Here is a 13,501-nt window from a genome sequence, read left to right on the forward strand (position 1 = left end):
GCTAAGTGTGCCAGCTAGTACCTGTCAGAACGGCCCCATTGTCAAGGTTCCATAGATATTCAGGGATGACAGTGTGGTGGGTCTGGACAGCCAGCATTTGAACAGCAGATGTTGCGTTGTTTCAGCTTCCTCCACCTCTGTGGCCTTGGGTTATCATCATACCTGCCTCTGTTTTCCTTAGAATGAACTTGGCACCCTTAGGAAGGAAGCCCTGGAAGCTTGCTCCTCACCAGTCCCTCTGGCCTGCCTCTGACATCTGCAGTGAGAACTGCATCCAGCCTCAAGGTGAGGTGATGTGCTGGGATGTAGCTTTTATAAATATTTGATTTCTATTTGGGGGATGTGAATTTAAGACCTGAGACAGTTAGACTTGAGGTGACCATCCTTCTAGGGGTGGGATAATAAGTAAAAACCCCACAGTTCCTTCTCCATTTGACTGCCTCTAAGGAAAACAGCCCCTAAAACTGATGGTATAGGACTTGTTCTGTTTCGTGTAAGAGCAGGCAAGGAGTTTGGATGGAGTCAGACTTGGGTTAATCCACATACTCAAGTCCATAGCCAGGGGCTTGGGTTCTTTCCACCTTTCTGCTCTTCCAGCCTCGAGGTGTTGGCCTTTTCTTGTTACTTTTTTGTGGGTTGTGTGTTGACTGAGAGAGCTTGAGATCACCTCCAGGGACTGCAATAACTAGGAGAAGAAGAGAAACAGTCTTACTAGAATATTCTACTTAAGGTCAGGAACCCTTTGCCAGAAGACCTTGGAAGATCTGACTTCTAGTTTCATTGTCCAGCTCCAGTTAACTGGCAGGAGGCCCAGGCTTTCCTGGCTGCCATGGATGATCCTAGGGCTGTGGGGAGAGTGATTCCCTTGAAGGGGTGATGTGGCTCTTCTAAAATTTGACAGCAGGTGCTGTGACAAGCTTTCCGTTAGAAGGTAGGGTTTGTGTGCTCTGTCTGTGAGTCAGGGCAGGTCTGTGACTGCTTGGACCACTTGAATGAAGAGGAAGTGATGCAGTGTGACTTCGGAGGCAAGATGCTCCGAAGCCACACAGCTTGCACCTTGTCCACCAGGACACTTGCTCCTGGGTACTTCAGCAGACTTATGTGAAATTCAACTCCCCTAAGGCCACCATACAGGGAGAAAGTCAAAGACACATGGAGGGACATGTGTAAGAGCTCTTGTTAATAATTCCGGATGAGGGGCCGGCACTGTGGCACAGCAGGTTAAAGCCCCAGCCTGCAGGGCCAGCATCCCATATGGGCACCATTTGAGTCCCAGCTGCTCCTCTTCCAATCCAGCTCTCTGCTAATGGCCTGGGAAAATACTGAAAGATGGCCCAAGTGCTTGGGCCCCCGCACTCATGTGGGACCAGGAAGAAGCTCCTGGCTCCTGGCTTTGGATCAGCTCAGCTCTGGCCATTGTGATCACTTGGGGAGTGAACCAGCAGAATGGAATGGAAGACCTCTCTCTCTGGCTCTACTTCTATCTGTAACTCTGTCTTTCAAATAAATAAAATAATTCTTTAAAAAAAAATTAGTTCCTGATGAGTACAACTTTTGCATGTCCCAATCCGGATACCAGATGTGTGAAGAAGTTCCTGGTGATTCCAACCTCCAGCCATTCAGTCTGGGTCTCCCATGTGGGTAGCAGGGACCCAACCACTTGAGCCATCACCTGCTGCCTCCCTGGGTATACGTTAGCAGGAAGCTGGAATTGGGAGTGGAGGTAAGACTTGAACCCAGGCATTGTGATATGGGGTGTGGTCATCCCAAGCAGTATCTTAACCACTGCATCAAATCCTCGCCCTATAGTTTTTAAAATTAATGTACATTTTCCATCAACTTTAAAAATATTTTCATTTATGTAAGTGAAGAAATTTCCTATATACAGATTTAGGAGCATCATGATGTTTCCCATCCTATTCTCCCTGTCACCCTCTCTCCTCCTTCCTTATTTTTTCTTGCAATTTTTAGAATGACATGTTTTCAGTTTATTTTATAATCATAAGCTTAACCCTCCAATAAATAAAGAATTCAACAAATAATAAAAAGAAAAAAGCACTGCTCCTCAACAATAGAGATAAGGGCTGCAAACAATAATCAAATCCCAAAATATCCATTTCGCTCATATACTCAACATTTTTTGTACTCTATTAGTTACCACAGATCAGGGAAAACATAGGATATTTGTCTTTTTAGGACTGGTATATTTCACTAAGTATAATGATTTCTAGTTGCAAAAAAAAAAAAAAAAGGATTTCATTCTTTTTTTCAGCTGAGTAGTATTCCGTGGTGTACATATACCACATTTTCTTTATCCAGTCCTCAGCAGATGGACATCTGGGTTGATTCCATATCTTAGCTAGAGAAGTTTTTGCTATGATTTCACCGAATAGGCCTTGTAATCCATTCTCTATTTCCATGACTTCAGGAACTCCTAACATGTATGTTAATTCACTTGGGAAAGCAGTAGAAGATGGCCCAAGTCCTTGAGCCCCTGCACCCGTGTGGGAGAACTGGAAGAAGCTCCTGGCTCCTGGCTTCGGATCAGCGCAGCTCTAGCAGTTGTAGCCATTTGGGGAGTGAACCAGTGGATGGAAGACCTCTCTCTCTCTCTCTCTCTCTCTCTGCCTCTCCTCTCTCTGCGTAACTCTGACTTTCAAGCAAAATAAATAAATCTTTAAAGAAAAAGAAAAGAAAAAAAATGCTAAAATTCATATGGAAACACAAGAGAACCCAAATGGCTACAGCATGTTTGGTTGTTTGATAGTATCCTATAAATCTCAAACACTATTTTCAGTTTTTCCTAACTCCTTCTTCTTCTTTTGTCCATTTCCAAAAATTTGTCTTCTAGCTCAATACTCTTTATTCTGCCTTGCTAAGTCTGTTGCTAAGGCTTTCCATTGCATTTACTATTTGACATATTGAATTCTTCATTTCTAATATTACAGCTTGATTTCTCCTTGATACCTCAATCTTTCAGCAAAATTTATTATCCATGTGATGTGTGGATTTCTTCATATCATAAGTTTGCTTCTCTGTATTTCTAATAACTTTATGATTGTTCTTTTGAACTCATGTTCAGGCAGTTCATCTAGCTCTTTGTCTTCTCCCTCTAATATGAAGTATTGTTGTGTTCCTTTGTGGGAGTCTTGTTGTCTTCCTTGTTCTTGTTTCTTATATTTCTGTGTTTATTTTTAGGTGTTTGTGGAAACACATGTTGGTTTTATCCTTTGGTGGTTGTATCTTCGAACTATGCCTCTGTGGCTTAGTGGCCTGCTCCTTCAGTGGATATCCAGAGGTGTGTGCTGAGTGGGGCCAGGGAGCTCTGGTCAGTGCTTGAGGGTGGGGCTTTGTCCATAAACTTTCTGAAGACCTACCTATTCATATAACCTCAGAATATTAGGTGGATTAAAGGTTGATCTGTTGTATCAAACAGACTCACAAAATTCAGTGACTTAAAGGTGATATGGAAATAAATTTTCCCTCATGCAATCTTCAAGCCAGTTTAGGCTATTTCCACCCCACAATATCTAAGGAATCCAGATTCCTTTCATGTTGTTCCACTGCCACCCAGTGTGTTGTCCTCATCTGCACGCTTGAACCCAAGTCACTGCCACATCCTGTGACTCTTACATCCTGTGTTCTGACCGATAAGAAGGGGAAGGAAAACATGGAGGGTCCAAGCCTAGCAGCCACGCATGTCACTTCTGTTCATGTTGCATGAAGAGAACACAGTCACACGTCTATCGCTAGGTGCAAAGGAGGCTGGGAAATGTAGTCTCTGGCCCAGCAGCCACATAAGAAGGGATCATGGATCTTGGTGAACAGCTATAAGTCTCCTCCAGTTGAGGAGCAATTGAGTTCTTTCTTTGGATTGTTTGGTAGTTAAAATGATGAAAACCTCTTGTCACAATTATATGCTGTTTTTCTAAAATGCCTTTTGCTCTTTAGGTAGCCATGTTTATACAACACATGCCTTCTCAACTCCCAGTTGTGCGTGTCCTAGCTGGGGTTGTAGCAGACATATAAGGCTGTAAAGCCAAACTTGTATCTTAAGATCAGAGGGATGATTTCTATTCCATAATTTTTCAGATGATCCCCTCCTCCCACCCAGAAAATACAGGATTCTGCCCCTTACAGGTCTGAAGCTGAACCCAGACATCTCTAGTCCCCATTCCTTATATGTGCATCAGAGATTATTGTGATACATGCCTTTCAGGTTGTTGTGAGGATTAAATGAGTGAGTGCTTCTACAGTGGCAAGTATAGTGCCTTCTTCACAGAGATCGTTAATGAATTTCAGCTCTCATGATTATGCTAAAACATAAATCTTGGCACAGTAAAATTTTGAAGAGTTTATTTGTGCAGGCAGTGACTTACGGGTTGGGCAGCTCTGAAATGAAAGTGATTCAGGTCTCCACTGAAGGGACACTGGGGGACAGTTTTATGGGATGAATGTGGAAACAGAGCAATGAAGTTATTTGGTAAACATTTGAGCTATTGCCTGTTTTACACTACCTTGTGGGGCAGTTCAAGACTATGTGACTAATGCCTGGTTGTCCTCCTGTGGTTGGCTGAGCTTGGTTTTATTTTCTTTTAAATTATGAGGAAGATTTCATTTGGTTTGCTTAACCAGGAAGCCAGGGCATCAGCACCACATCGGTCTCATGACCCTGCTTCATTATTTGAGCTTTGATGACTGTGGCTCCCATTTTTTATCTTCTTATCTGTTGTAAGGCTGATAATAGTACCCTGATTCATAAAACAGTACCCAGTACTACCCAAGGTTTGGCAATAGAAGGAGTCTTACCACATGGAAAAGGCGTTAGAGGTAGGTTGGAGGTGGGGCCTGTCTACTAAATTTTACCCTCCCCTTGGTGTTCTCTCTTTTCAACGTTAGTGTGAAATCTCATCAAATTATATAATAAACAGTTAAACATTTGACAAGTCCTTGGAGACTAGAATCCATGTCTTCCTAAACATTGGGATTCTGACTTCCACTTTTAATACATCCAACACCAGGTTCCTTGTCTAATCCATTAGTTATCTATTGCTGTGAAATGGACAGCTCCAATACTTGATTGTCTAAAATGGCTCTGACATCCTACTTCTCACAGTTCTGCAGGCTAGCTAGGCAGTTCTGCTGAGCTCTCCTAGGATCATTCATGTGGGTACCTTTAGCTACATGGTCAGTTGGAGACTGTGCCCTGCTGAGAGAGTGAGTGACAGGGCTTTGTTTCCACATGATCTTTTCTTCTGGACTTCTTCGTAACATGGAGATCCCAGGATGGCTTTTCTGAAAGAGCCCCTGTTTGTTAAATATCCGCTCATGCTCCATTGGCCAACACAGGTCACATAACCAAGTCCAGATTCCATGTGAGGAAAGAGTACAGAACAGTGGATATCAGGAAGACTGGTTCAGTAGGGGCTATTACTGTAATAATCTACACCATCATGTTTTATGGTCATCAATTCCCCCTGGCCATGGAAAGGACAGCACAGTAACAATAGTTGTTCCCCTAGTTCCCACCAAAAATTTTAAATGGAACTTATGTTCGTGATAAGTGACATATACCTATGTATATTATAGAGTTCAAAGATAAGATGGATTTTTAATAAACATTGTCAAATGAATGCTTTTATGAATAGCAAAGTTATCCATGGAAAGAGTTTGCAAATAATGTCCTCTAATATTAAGAATTATAGATTGAAATTTCTCAACAAAGTACTTGTTATAAAAAATGATAGTTCTTCATAGATTGTATATTTTGTAAATTCATGAGTTACAACATTGATTTTCTCTGATTTGCCCCACTATGCCAAATACTGGGCCCAATACAGTTCCTCAGCACATATGGCTAATGGGCTAAGTAAAAGTATACTTGGAATGGTCCTATTTCTTTGATAAAGAACATATGCCATTACGTAATAGGCTAAAATGGGACTCTCTTTTTTCTTGCCAAACTTCCACTTCAGAGACTGTTTGCTGATATAAATAACAGAAAACTCAAGTGCTTTAAGCAGTAAGAAAATGTATTGGCTTATGTACTAGGACATACAATGGCCAGGCTTCATGGTGTTTGGTCTGATGGCTCAGAGAGGAGGTCATTAGGACCTAATTTCTGCTCATCTCTCCACTCTACCTTGGCCATGGTGTTAGCTGCATCTTAGGGTTGGCTCCTGCCATGGTTGGAGTGGCTGTCAATGGCCATGAGAGCCATACGCTCCCTTATTTACCATCAGTGTGAGAAAGACAGAACATGCTAGCTCCCACATCTCTCCCTAAAGAAGTAAAAACTTCCCTCTTGGATCATATGACCATTCCTGAACAAGATGTGACAGTGGGGGCACAGAATTCCTTTGATGGGCTTGGGCTCACCAAGTCCCAGTCTTGGAGGGGGAGAGTATTCAGCATGGGGGTTCCCTCAGAGCTACTGAGAGACATAGATACCCTCATAAGACTCTGAAAACTTCCAAAAAAGGTGAAACACATGCTGGGATGGCAATCAGCAAATGCCCAGTCCACCGTTTCTGAGGCCAAGTCCCTTCTTGTTAAGTGCCACCACTGGTGGATTCACTTTCTGTGAGGATTCCCTGGAGCCTTTTACTTCCCTTCATGTAATATCTTTCAACTGGACTTTTACCTCTCACATCCCAGGGTTAGAAAATTATGATAGCCATCAACTATTGAGCGAACATGTAGAGACAAGCCAGCAAGTCTTCCCCATCCTGATCCAGCAAGAATTTTACATCCATTCATATAACCCCCACCTTATTGATGAGGAAACTCAGAAATGTCCAGCACACTGCCTAAAATCACTGAGTACAGAGGTGAAGGTCAAGTTCAGGTCTCTAGACTCTGAACACTCTGCACTTTTCACTCCCAACACTGCCTCCCAACAAAATATCTGTTTGGTTTTAACCAGACCCTTCACTTTATTTTAATATTTCCCCTCTGATCAAGTCAACATTTTTTGAAAATGGAAACTCCTCATGTTTTCTAACTTCTTCCGTGTTTCTTAGGAAGCGGCCGTGTTTCTTAGGAAGCGGCTCAGAAAAAAAAAATGTTTTAAATCCATCTTGTCTTCCACAAACAAGCCAGAGTATGCTATTTTTAGTATATGATTTGCAGTTAGTCACTAGTTGTGGTTTACTGAGTTATGCTCCTGGCTGTTTTCTACATACTTGCTATTGTAAATAACATTATAAATCATGTTTACCTATTTTAGCTGTATGTTACCTGTTGTCAAAATTATGATGGGAGGGAAGTCTCACTTAATGAAGACTTCCTTTTGTCCATCTCTAATCTATTCTTACCCCTGCCTGATAGATGCGATGAATCATACAATGAATTATTCAACAAATACCTGTTGAGTTCCTGTGTCAAGCACTGCTTCAGCATTTAGGGTGCGGCGGCGCTGGCTCTAGCGACAAGCGTGAGCCCATCGGCATCGCAGCCCTGCATTTGTGCATGAAAAGGAGGCACTCCCGAGGCACAGCCTCAGATACCCAGATTGAAAGCCGGCGGTAAGCACTCGGAGATATTGTTCATAAACGCTTGCCACTTCTCTCTCGAACCCAGGGCAGTTAAAGGAGCTCACAGATCCACTGTGCCCTTTGAGTTGGGTCTCAGCGATCCGCGCCCACAGGCATGAAATTCAGTTCCATGGAACGGGAGTTCCACGGGTGCACGCACAGGTCCTGAGGTTCGAGAAGAAGTCCATGCTGGACAGGGAGTCGCCACCTTGCCCGTCCCTTCTCTGGTTCGCGGAGGAATTTGCTGGGTCTGGGTACAGCATCGCTGGGACCTTTGGATGCTGGTCCAGGCCCAGGAACAGCCTCCTCCAGGAGCAGGCGTGTCTAGGAGGGATTGGGAGAAGCCTTTACATTCTGTGCCTTCCTACCGCCCCGGCTTCTGCTGCAGGTGGCAGCCACACTGGGAAGAAAGGCTGTAGTGATCTGCGTCGGAGAAAACACAGTGCTATGTTGTTGTTTTTAAGATCCTAATTGCTGGGTGGGAAATGTTTTTATTTCACAAATACCGGGTGTCTGCTGTGGCAGCACGATTGCATTGCTGACAGTCTTTACGGAAGGGCCCAAGGCCTCCCCGGGGAGAGCGGAGCGAGGCTCTTCCTCCTCTGAACCAGGCAGCCTCTATGGGCCCGTGGGTCCGTTCGATCTAAGCACGGGTGGAAATCAGTAAAAACACACGGTAAGAGCAAAGAATCAGTCTGGCCGATTTGTACCATAAACGGTCATGGTCAGAAACACTATGGGGGCTTGAAGGAGGGCTGCAAAAGTAACAACTCCAAGTTCCGCTGCTGTTACAGCTTCCTACCGGGCGCTCTCGCGCTCCCGCTGGAAGAAGGTAGCAACATGTAAACATTACAAGGAAATAGAACAGGAGCAGAGGGTAGCTAGCTGCAGCGTCACCGTCTCCGCGGGACCCCCTCCGCTTGACCGAGGCAGACCCCGCCAGCCCCGCGTTGCGCGGCGGCGACAGGGGACGGGCGACCTGTGTGTGGCCGGAGCAGCACTAGAAGGCGCTTTCGCAGGAGCAGGGCAGCGGCCTGGGGCGCGGCGGGGGTGGGCGCCGGCAGCCCTGGTCCCCCTGCGCGCGGCGAGCGTGGTGGTAGTGCGGGCGCGGCCAGCGGTGGCGGTGGAGCGCCTGGTGGCCGCGCGCGTCCTCGCCGTCCTCGGAGACGCCCTCGCGCGCGCAGCCCACGGCACCCAGGAGTCTCCGCAGCCGCCGCCGGAGCTGGCCGTCGGCTGCCTGGAAGAAGAGGTAGACGAAGGGATTGAGGGCGCTGTTGGCCGCCCCCAGGACGCGCAGCGCCGCGGCCAGGCCGTCTCCCTCCCAGTCTCCCGCGGGCCGGGCCGACCACGCGGCCGCCAGCCGGGCGGCGAAATAGGGCAGCTCGTAGCCCGCGAACAGCAGCGCCAGCGCCAGGCTCATCTTCAGGCTCTGCACCTTAGCGCGGGGCAGCGCGCTGGGCACCTGGGCTCGGGCCGGGCTGGCCGACCAAGGCGCCCCCTCCGCCGCCGGGGTCTGAGGCCGGCGCTGCCGCCAGACGTGGAGCAGGCGGCCGCAGGCGACGCCCATGACCGCGACGGGCGCTGCGAAGCCCGCGACGGCCTCGTAGAGCGCGTAGACCTGCAGGTGCCAGCGCGGCAGGGATGTGAAGATGCCGCGGCAGCGATGCGCCCCGGGCCAGGCGCGGGCGGCTGGGGGCGCCGAGGGGGCCCCCGCGCGCACCACGAAGGCCGCGGGCAGCGCCAGCAGCAGCGCCAGCAGCCAGCCCAGTGCGGCGAGGGCGCGCGCGGGCAGCGGCGGGCCCTGCGGACGGCGCACGGCGCGCTGGCGCTCGAGGGCGATGAGCGCCACGAGGTGGGCGGAGGCGCCGCGGCCGGACGCCTGCAGCAGGTGCAGGCAGCGGCAGGCCAGGTCGCCGGCGGCCGCGCGCGGCTCTCCCAGCAGTTCCCAGGCCAGCTGAGCCAGCGCCGCGCCCCCGCACGCGTACAGGTCGGCCACGGCCAGCTGCACCAGCAGGAAGTCCATCTTGCGGCGCTTGGGGCCCGCCCCAGGCCCGCCGCCGCCACCGCACAGGCGGCACAGCACCGTGGCGTTACCAGCTACCGCCAGCACCAGGAGGGCCCCGAGCAGGGCCAGGCGAACGCGGCGGCCGGGCAGCCCGGGCGGCGGCGGGCCCGGGGCGGGGGCTGCCTGCCCCGCGGTCAGGTTGAGAGCCCAGGCCGGCGAGCTGGGCGCGGAGAGGTTGGGCGCCGGCGGCAGGGTGGGCGGAAGGAAAGGGTCCTCCATCCTTGGCCCCGAGCGGGGCGCGGGGAACGAAGCAGCGGCGAGGTGGCGCGGGCTCCGCGAGTGCCCAAAGTTAGTTGGGAAAGCGCTCGCGCGGAGAGGGAGGTGGGTTTGGGCTGATTGGCGCTCGGTGGTTTTTGTAGGTGGTCCTCGTCATCTGTCACTCCGGCGTGGGTTGTACACTCGAGGAACACGCGTGATCCCCATTCTCCCCCTTCGCGTCGCGCCTGGCGATCCTCTTCCAGTCGCCGCCGCTCCCCTCGCTGCCAGCGCGCGAGCCGCGGACCCCCACTGCACGCGCCCGTGGTCCCCCAGCGCGAAGCGCGGGGCGCAGGCTGGCAAAGTCGGTTCGCGGGGCCGTTGGAAAGGCTTGTGTGGCCCCGGCGCCAACGCACGAGAGGAAGCTCTTGCCGGAGACTGTAATCGCCACTGGGAAAATTGGAAAAGACACTAGTTTGATTAAAAATAATAATAATAGGAGATTCGAGATGCCATGGGTTTGCACTAGCATGAGAAAGACAAGGGTCCCAAGAACCCTGACTGCATTGTGAGAGAGAGGGGCCGTCAGCTGCACCCACGCGTGCCTCTGTCCAGCAGTGAGAGCGCTGGCAGCGGCGAGGACTGGATTCGCGGGTGCCGCTCGGCAGTGAGGGGCGGCAGCGGCTTGCGGATTGTCTCGGATGCTTCTCTTGGATCGCAGCTGCTGTCGCCTGCCCGGTGATGAGGAGCCCTCCTCGCGAGTCTGAAGAGGGCATCACTAGGTTTTATGCCAACGGGCAGTGCGCCCACTGCTGCTCCCCTCGTGTGTTCAGCCGGCGAGGGGAGATGTGTCATCAAGGCTCCTCATGCTCTCGGGTCTGTTTTCCCGCAGACGTGAGGCTGCTAGGAGGGACTCCGCCTCCAATAAGCATTGAGAAAAGGTGACTAAGAAAATGATAAGGCGGCCAACTTTTTTTTTTTTTTTAAGAAAGAAACCCAAATCACAGGAAATGGCTTAGATTAAATGCTGCTGCTTTTTATTTTAGTCCGACTTCCTCACAAACAAATTTTAAGTTTTCCTATTGGAAGCATGCATTTGTCTTTTATGTAACACCCCTCCACACGCAGCATCGCCCCACACACTGCTAAGTCATGGTGAAGGTAGAATTTCTGCTTCCTGGTCTGAGGGCCACAGCAGTGCGCTGGCTGCTGGGTTCACACTCCCAAGGAGGTGTAGCTTCTGCTGGGTTCCCAGTCCTGGGCGGTGTAGCATCTGTTGGGATCACACTAATGGGAGGTGTGGCGGCTGCTGGGTTCACACTAATGGGAGGTGTGGCATCTGCTGGGTTCCCAGTCCTGGGCGGTGTAGCATCTGTTGGGATCACACTAATGGGAGGTGTGGCGGCTGCTGGGTTCACACTAATGGGAGGTGTAGCTTCTGCTGGGTTCACACTAATGGGAGGTGTGGCATCTGCTGGGTTCCCAGTCCTGGGCGGTGTAGCATCTGTTGGGTTCACAGTAATGGGAGGTGTGGCAGCTGCTGGGTTCACACTAATGGGAGGTGTGGCATCTGCTGGGCTCACCTCCCTGGGAGGTGTGACAGCTGCTGGGTTCCCAGTCCTGGGAGGTGTGGCGTCTGCTGGGCTCACCCCCTTGGGAGGTGTGGCAGCTGCTGGGTTCACATTCAGCAGGAAACATTTGGAACTTCAGATACGTGGAATGGGGGGGTGGATGGGTATAGATGATTCCCCTGCTGGTTGCTGTTAGAATCACATTTTCCAAGCATTGTCCTTTTGCCAGAGACTTTCGTCATTTTCTTCTTCTTCCTCCTCCTCCTTTTTCTTCACCATCACCATCATCATCGCATTCGTTATCATGTCTCCCACTAGGCCTGTTACATGGTAGTCGAGATGATGAATTAATGACTATATAGTGCATTTTGGATAATTTTGATGAAAAGTTCCTGCTTTGACTATAAATCCATGCCTTTCATACCTATGGCAGCATCTTCCAAAGGAGCTCAAGGAAGCTCCCTGGAGATGCATGGTAGGGAATGCCTTAGGTGAGACATTTCAGAAAGAGGTAGGCATAGGTGTTCAGCCTAGTGGTTAAGACACCTGCGTTCCGTAGCAGGGCCTGGGTTGGAGGTCCAGCTCCAGTTCCTGCCTCAGCTTCCTGCTAACACAGTGGCGAGGGCTCAAGTGAACCTGAGTTGAGTTCCGAGCTTCTGATTTCTGCCCTAGCTGGGGCCATTGCAGTCATTTGGGGAGTGAACAGGTGGATTGACAACAGCGATCTCTCTCCTCTCTCTTTTCAAATACATAAATATGCTGTAAGTAAACCAACAAAACTTTAAAAACAAAACGAAAGAGATAGGTAGAGTGATATACTTGGAAAATCTGAGCTTTTTTTTTTTTTTTTTTTAAGATTGATTGATTGATTTGAAAGGCACGGTTACAGAGAGGATGGCAGTGTTTAAGCTGGTCCTAGCTACCTTAACTCTGTTCTTGATTGAACACTTTCCTCTGAGAGTTTTGTCCAAGGCGCTTTCCTTTGTAACACACGTGGTCCCAGCTATGAGCCACTTCCCCCAGGGGACCCTCAGGATTTCCCTTAATCCAGTAAGTCCTGGAGCCGGTGTCAGCCCAGTATTCTCCAAACAGTTGCTCCATTTGGCTCAGATTTGTTGGAAGTGTGCCTATACTTTATAAAACAGAAATTACATGTCCCAAAGCCTAACTTTTATAATACCTGATAAAACACTGATTTTACAACTAACTCTTATCAAAACAATACATGCTCACAGCTTTGAAAATGAAACAGGACAAGAAGGCTGACAGTGTGAAGAATTGCATGGCCCAGGCATCTCTTCTCATTCAGGTTTCTGTTTGCAGTTTCTTCTGACATTTGCATAATTCCATGGTTGTAAGTAGTAAGCATGTATAGAGCGATTCGTTAGTTCAGCAATGTTACTGAGGAAGGGTGAAGATCTAACTGTTAGGCCTTTGTCTGCCCCATTCCTCCTTTCCCATACTGTGAGTACGGTAATTCTGGGATAGACCTATGTTCAGTGTTTACGTTATTATGAGTGAACGTATTCTCAGCCGAGCGTTGTAGGTTATTATGAATATCCTCTTCTTATTTTAAAGTTAGTAATTGCTTTTCTTTAATTTTTGTTGTTACTAGATGTGATTTTTCCATGACCCTCAAATGATCCCTCCCTGCCCCTTCTACAAGGCCTGTCTCATAATACCAATGTAACAACTCTGATGTTTCTCTCTCTAGGAAAGCTCCTCCCCAGAGACCTCGGTTTCCCTCCTATCTGGGCTGATTTTTCTTAGGCCTGTTGCCTGGCTGTCATCTGGGGGCTTCTGTTGATTGCCGTTATTGAAACTCTCAGCCTTTCTTTGGGTTTATAGTTCCTGTTTCCTGGATTTCTGGTCTTTGTGTTTCCTCCCTTTCAGTGGAAAGCATCATCCGATGTCTCATCAGGGTGAAAATGCTGTCCTCAAGGCGTGCGGACTGAGTGGGAGACCTCACTGTGCCCACCTTGAAGATTCAGTCGGAGTGGGTAGCATCCTGGATTTCAAGTTTGTCATTGTCCTGGACGTGACTTTGCCTGATCTCATGCCAATTCTCTTGTTTTCTGATTTCGTGGGTTTCTCTCTCTCTCTCTTTCTTTCTTTTTCCTTCCTTCCTTCCTTCC

At 49.0% G+C, this 13,501-nt stretch overlaps 1 protein-coding gene across 1 annotated transcript; it reads right to left on the reverse strand.

The window, feature by feature from the left end:
- Positions 1–8,535: 8,535 nt before the first annotated feature.
- Positions 8,536–9,819, reverse strand: GPR150 (G protein-coupled receptor 150). Its single transcript, XM_062211729.1, has one exon. The coding sequence runs from the start codon at positions 9,817–9,819 to the stop codon at positions 8,536–8,538; it is 1,284 nt and encodes a 427-aa protein (XP_062067713.1).
- Between the last annotated feature and the right edge of the window lie 3,682 nt (positions 9,820–13,501).

This window comes from Lepus europaeus, chromosome 15 (genome assembly GCF_033115175.1).
Source record: "Lepus europaeus isolate LE1 chromosome 15, mLepTim1.pri, whole genome shotgun sequence".
Classification (NCBI taxonomy): domain Eukaryota; kingdom Metazoa; phylum Chordata; class Mammalia; order Lagomorpha; family Leporidae; genus Lepus; species Lepus europaeus.

What these genes read in the sequence shown, in the direction of transcription:
- GPR150 (XM_062211729.1), bottom strand. Translation starts at nt 9,819, where the DNA reads ATGGAGGACCCTTTCCTTCCGCCCACCCTGCCGCCGGCGCCCAACCTC.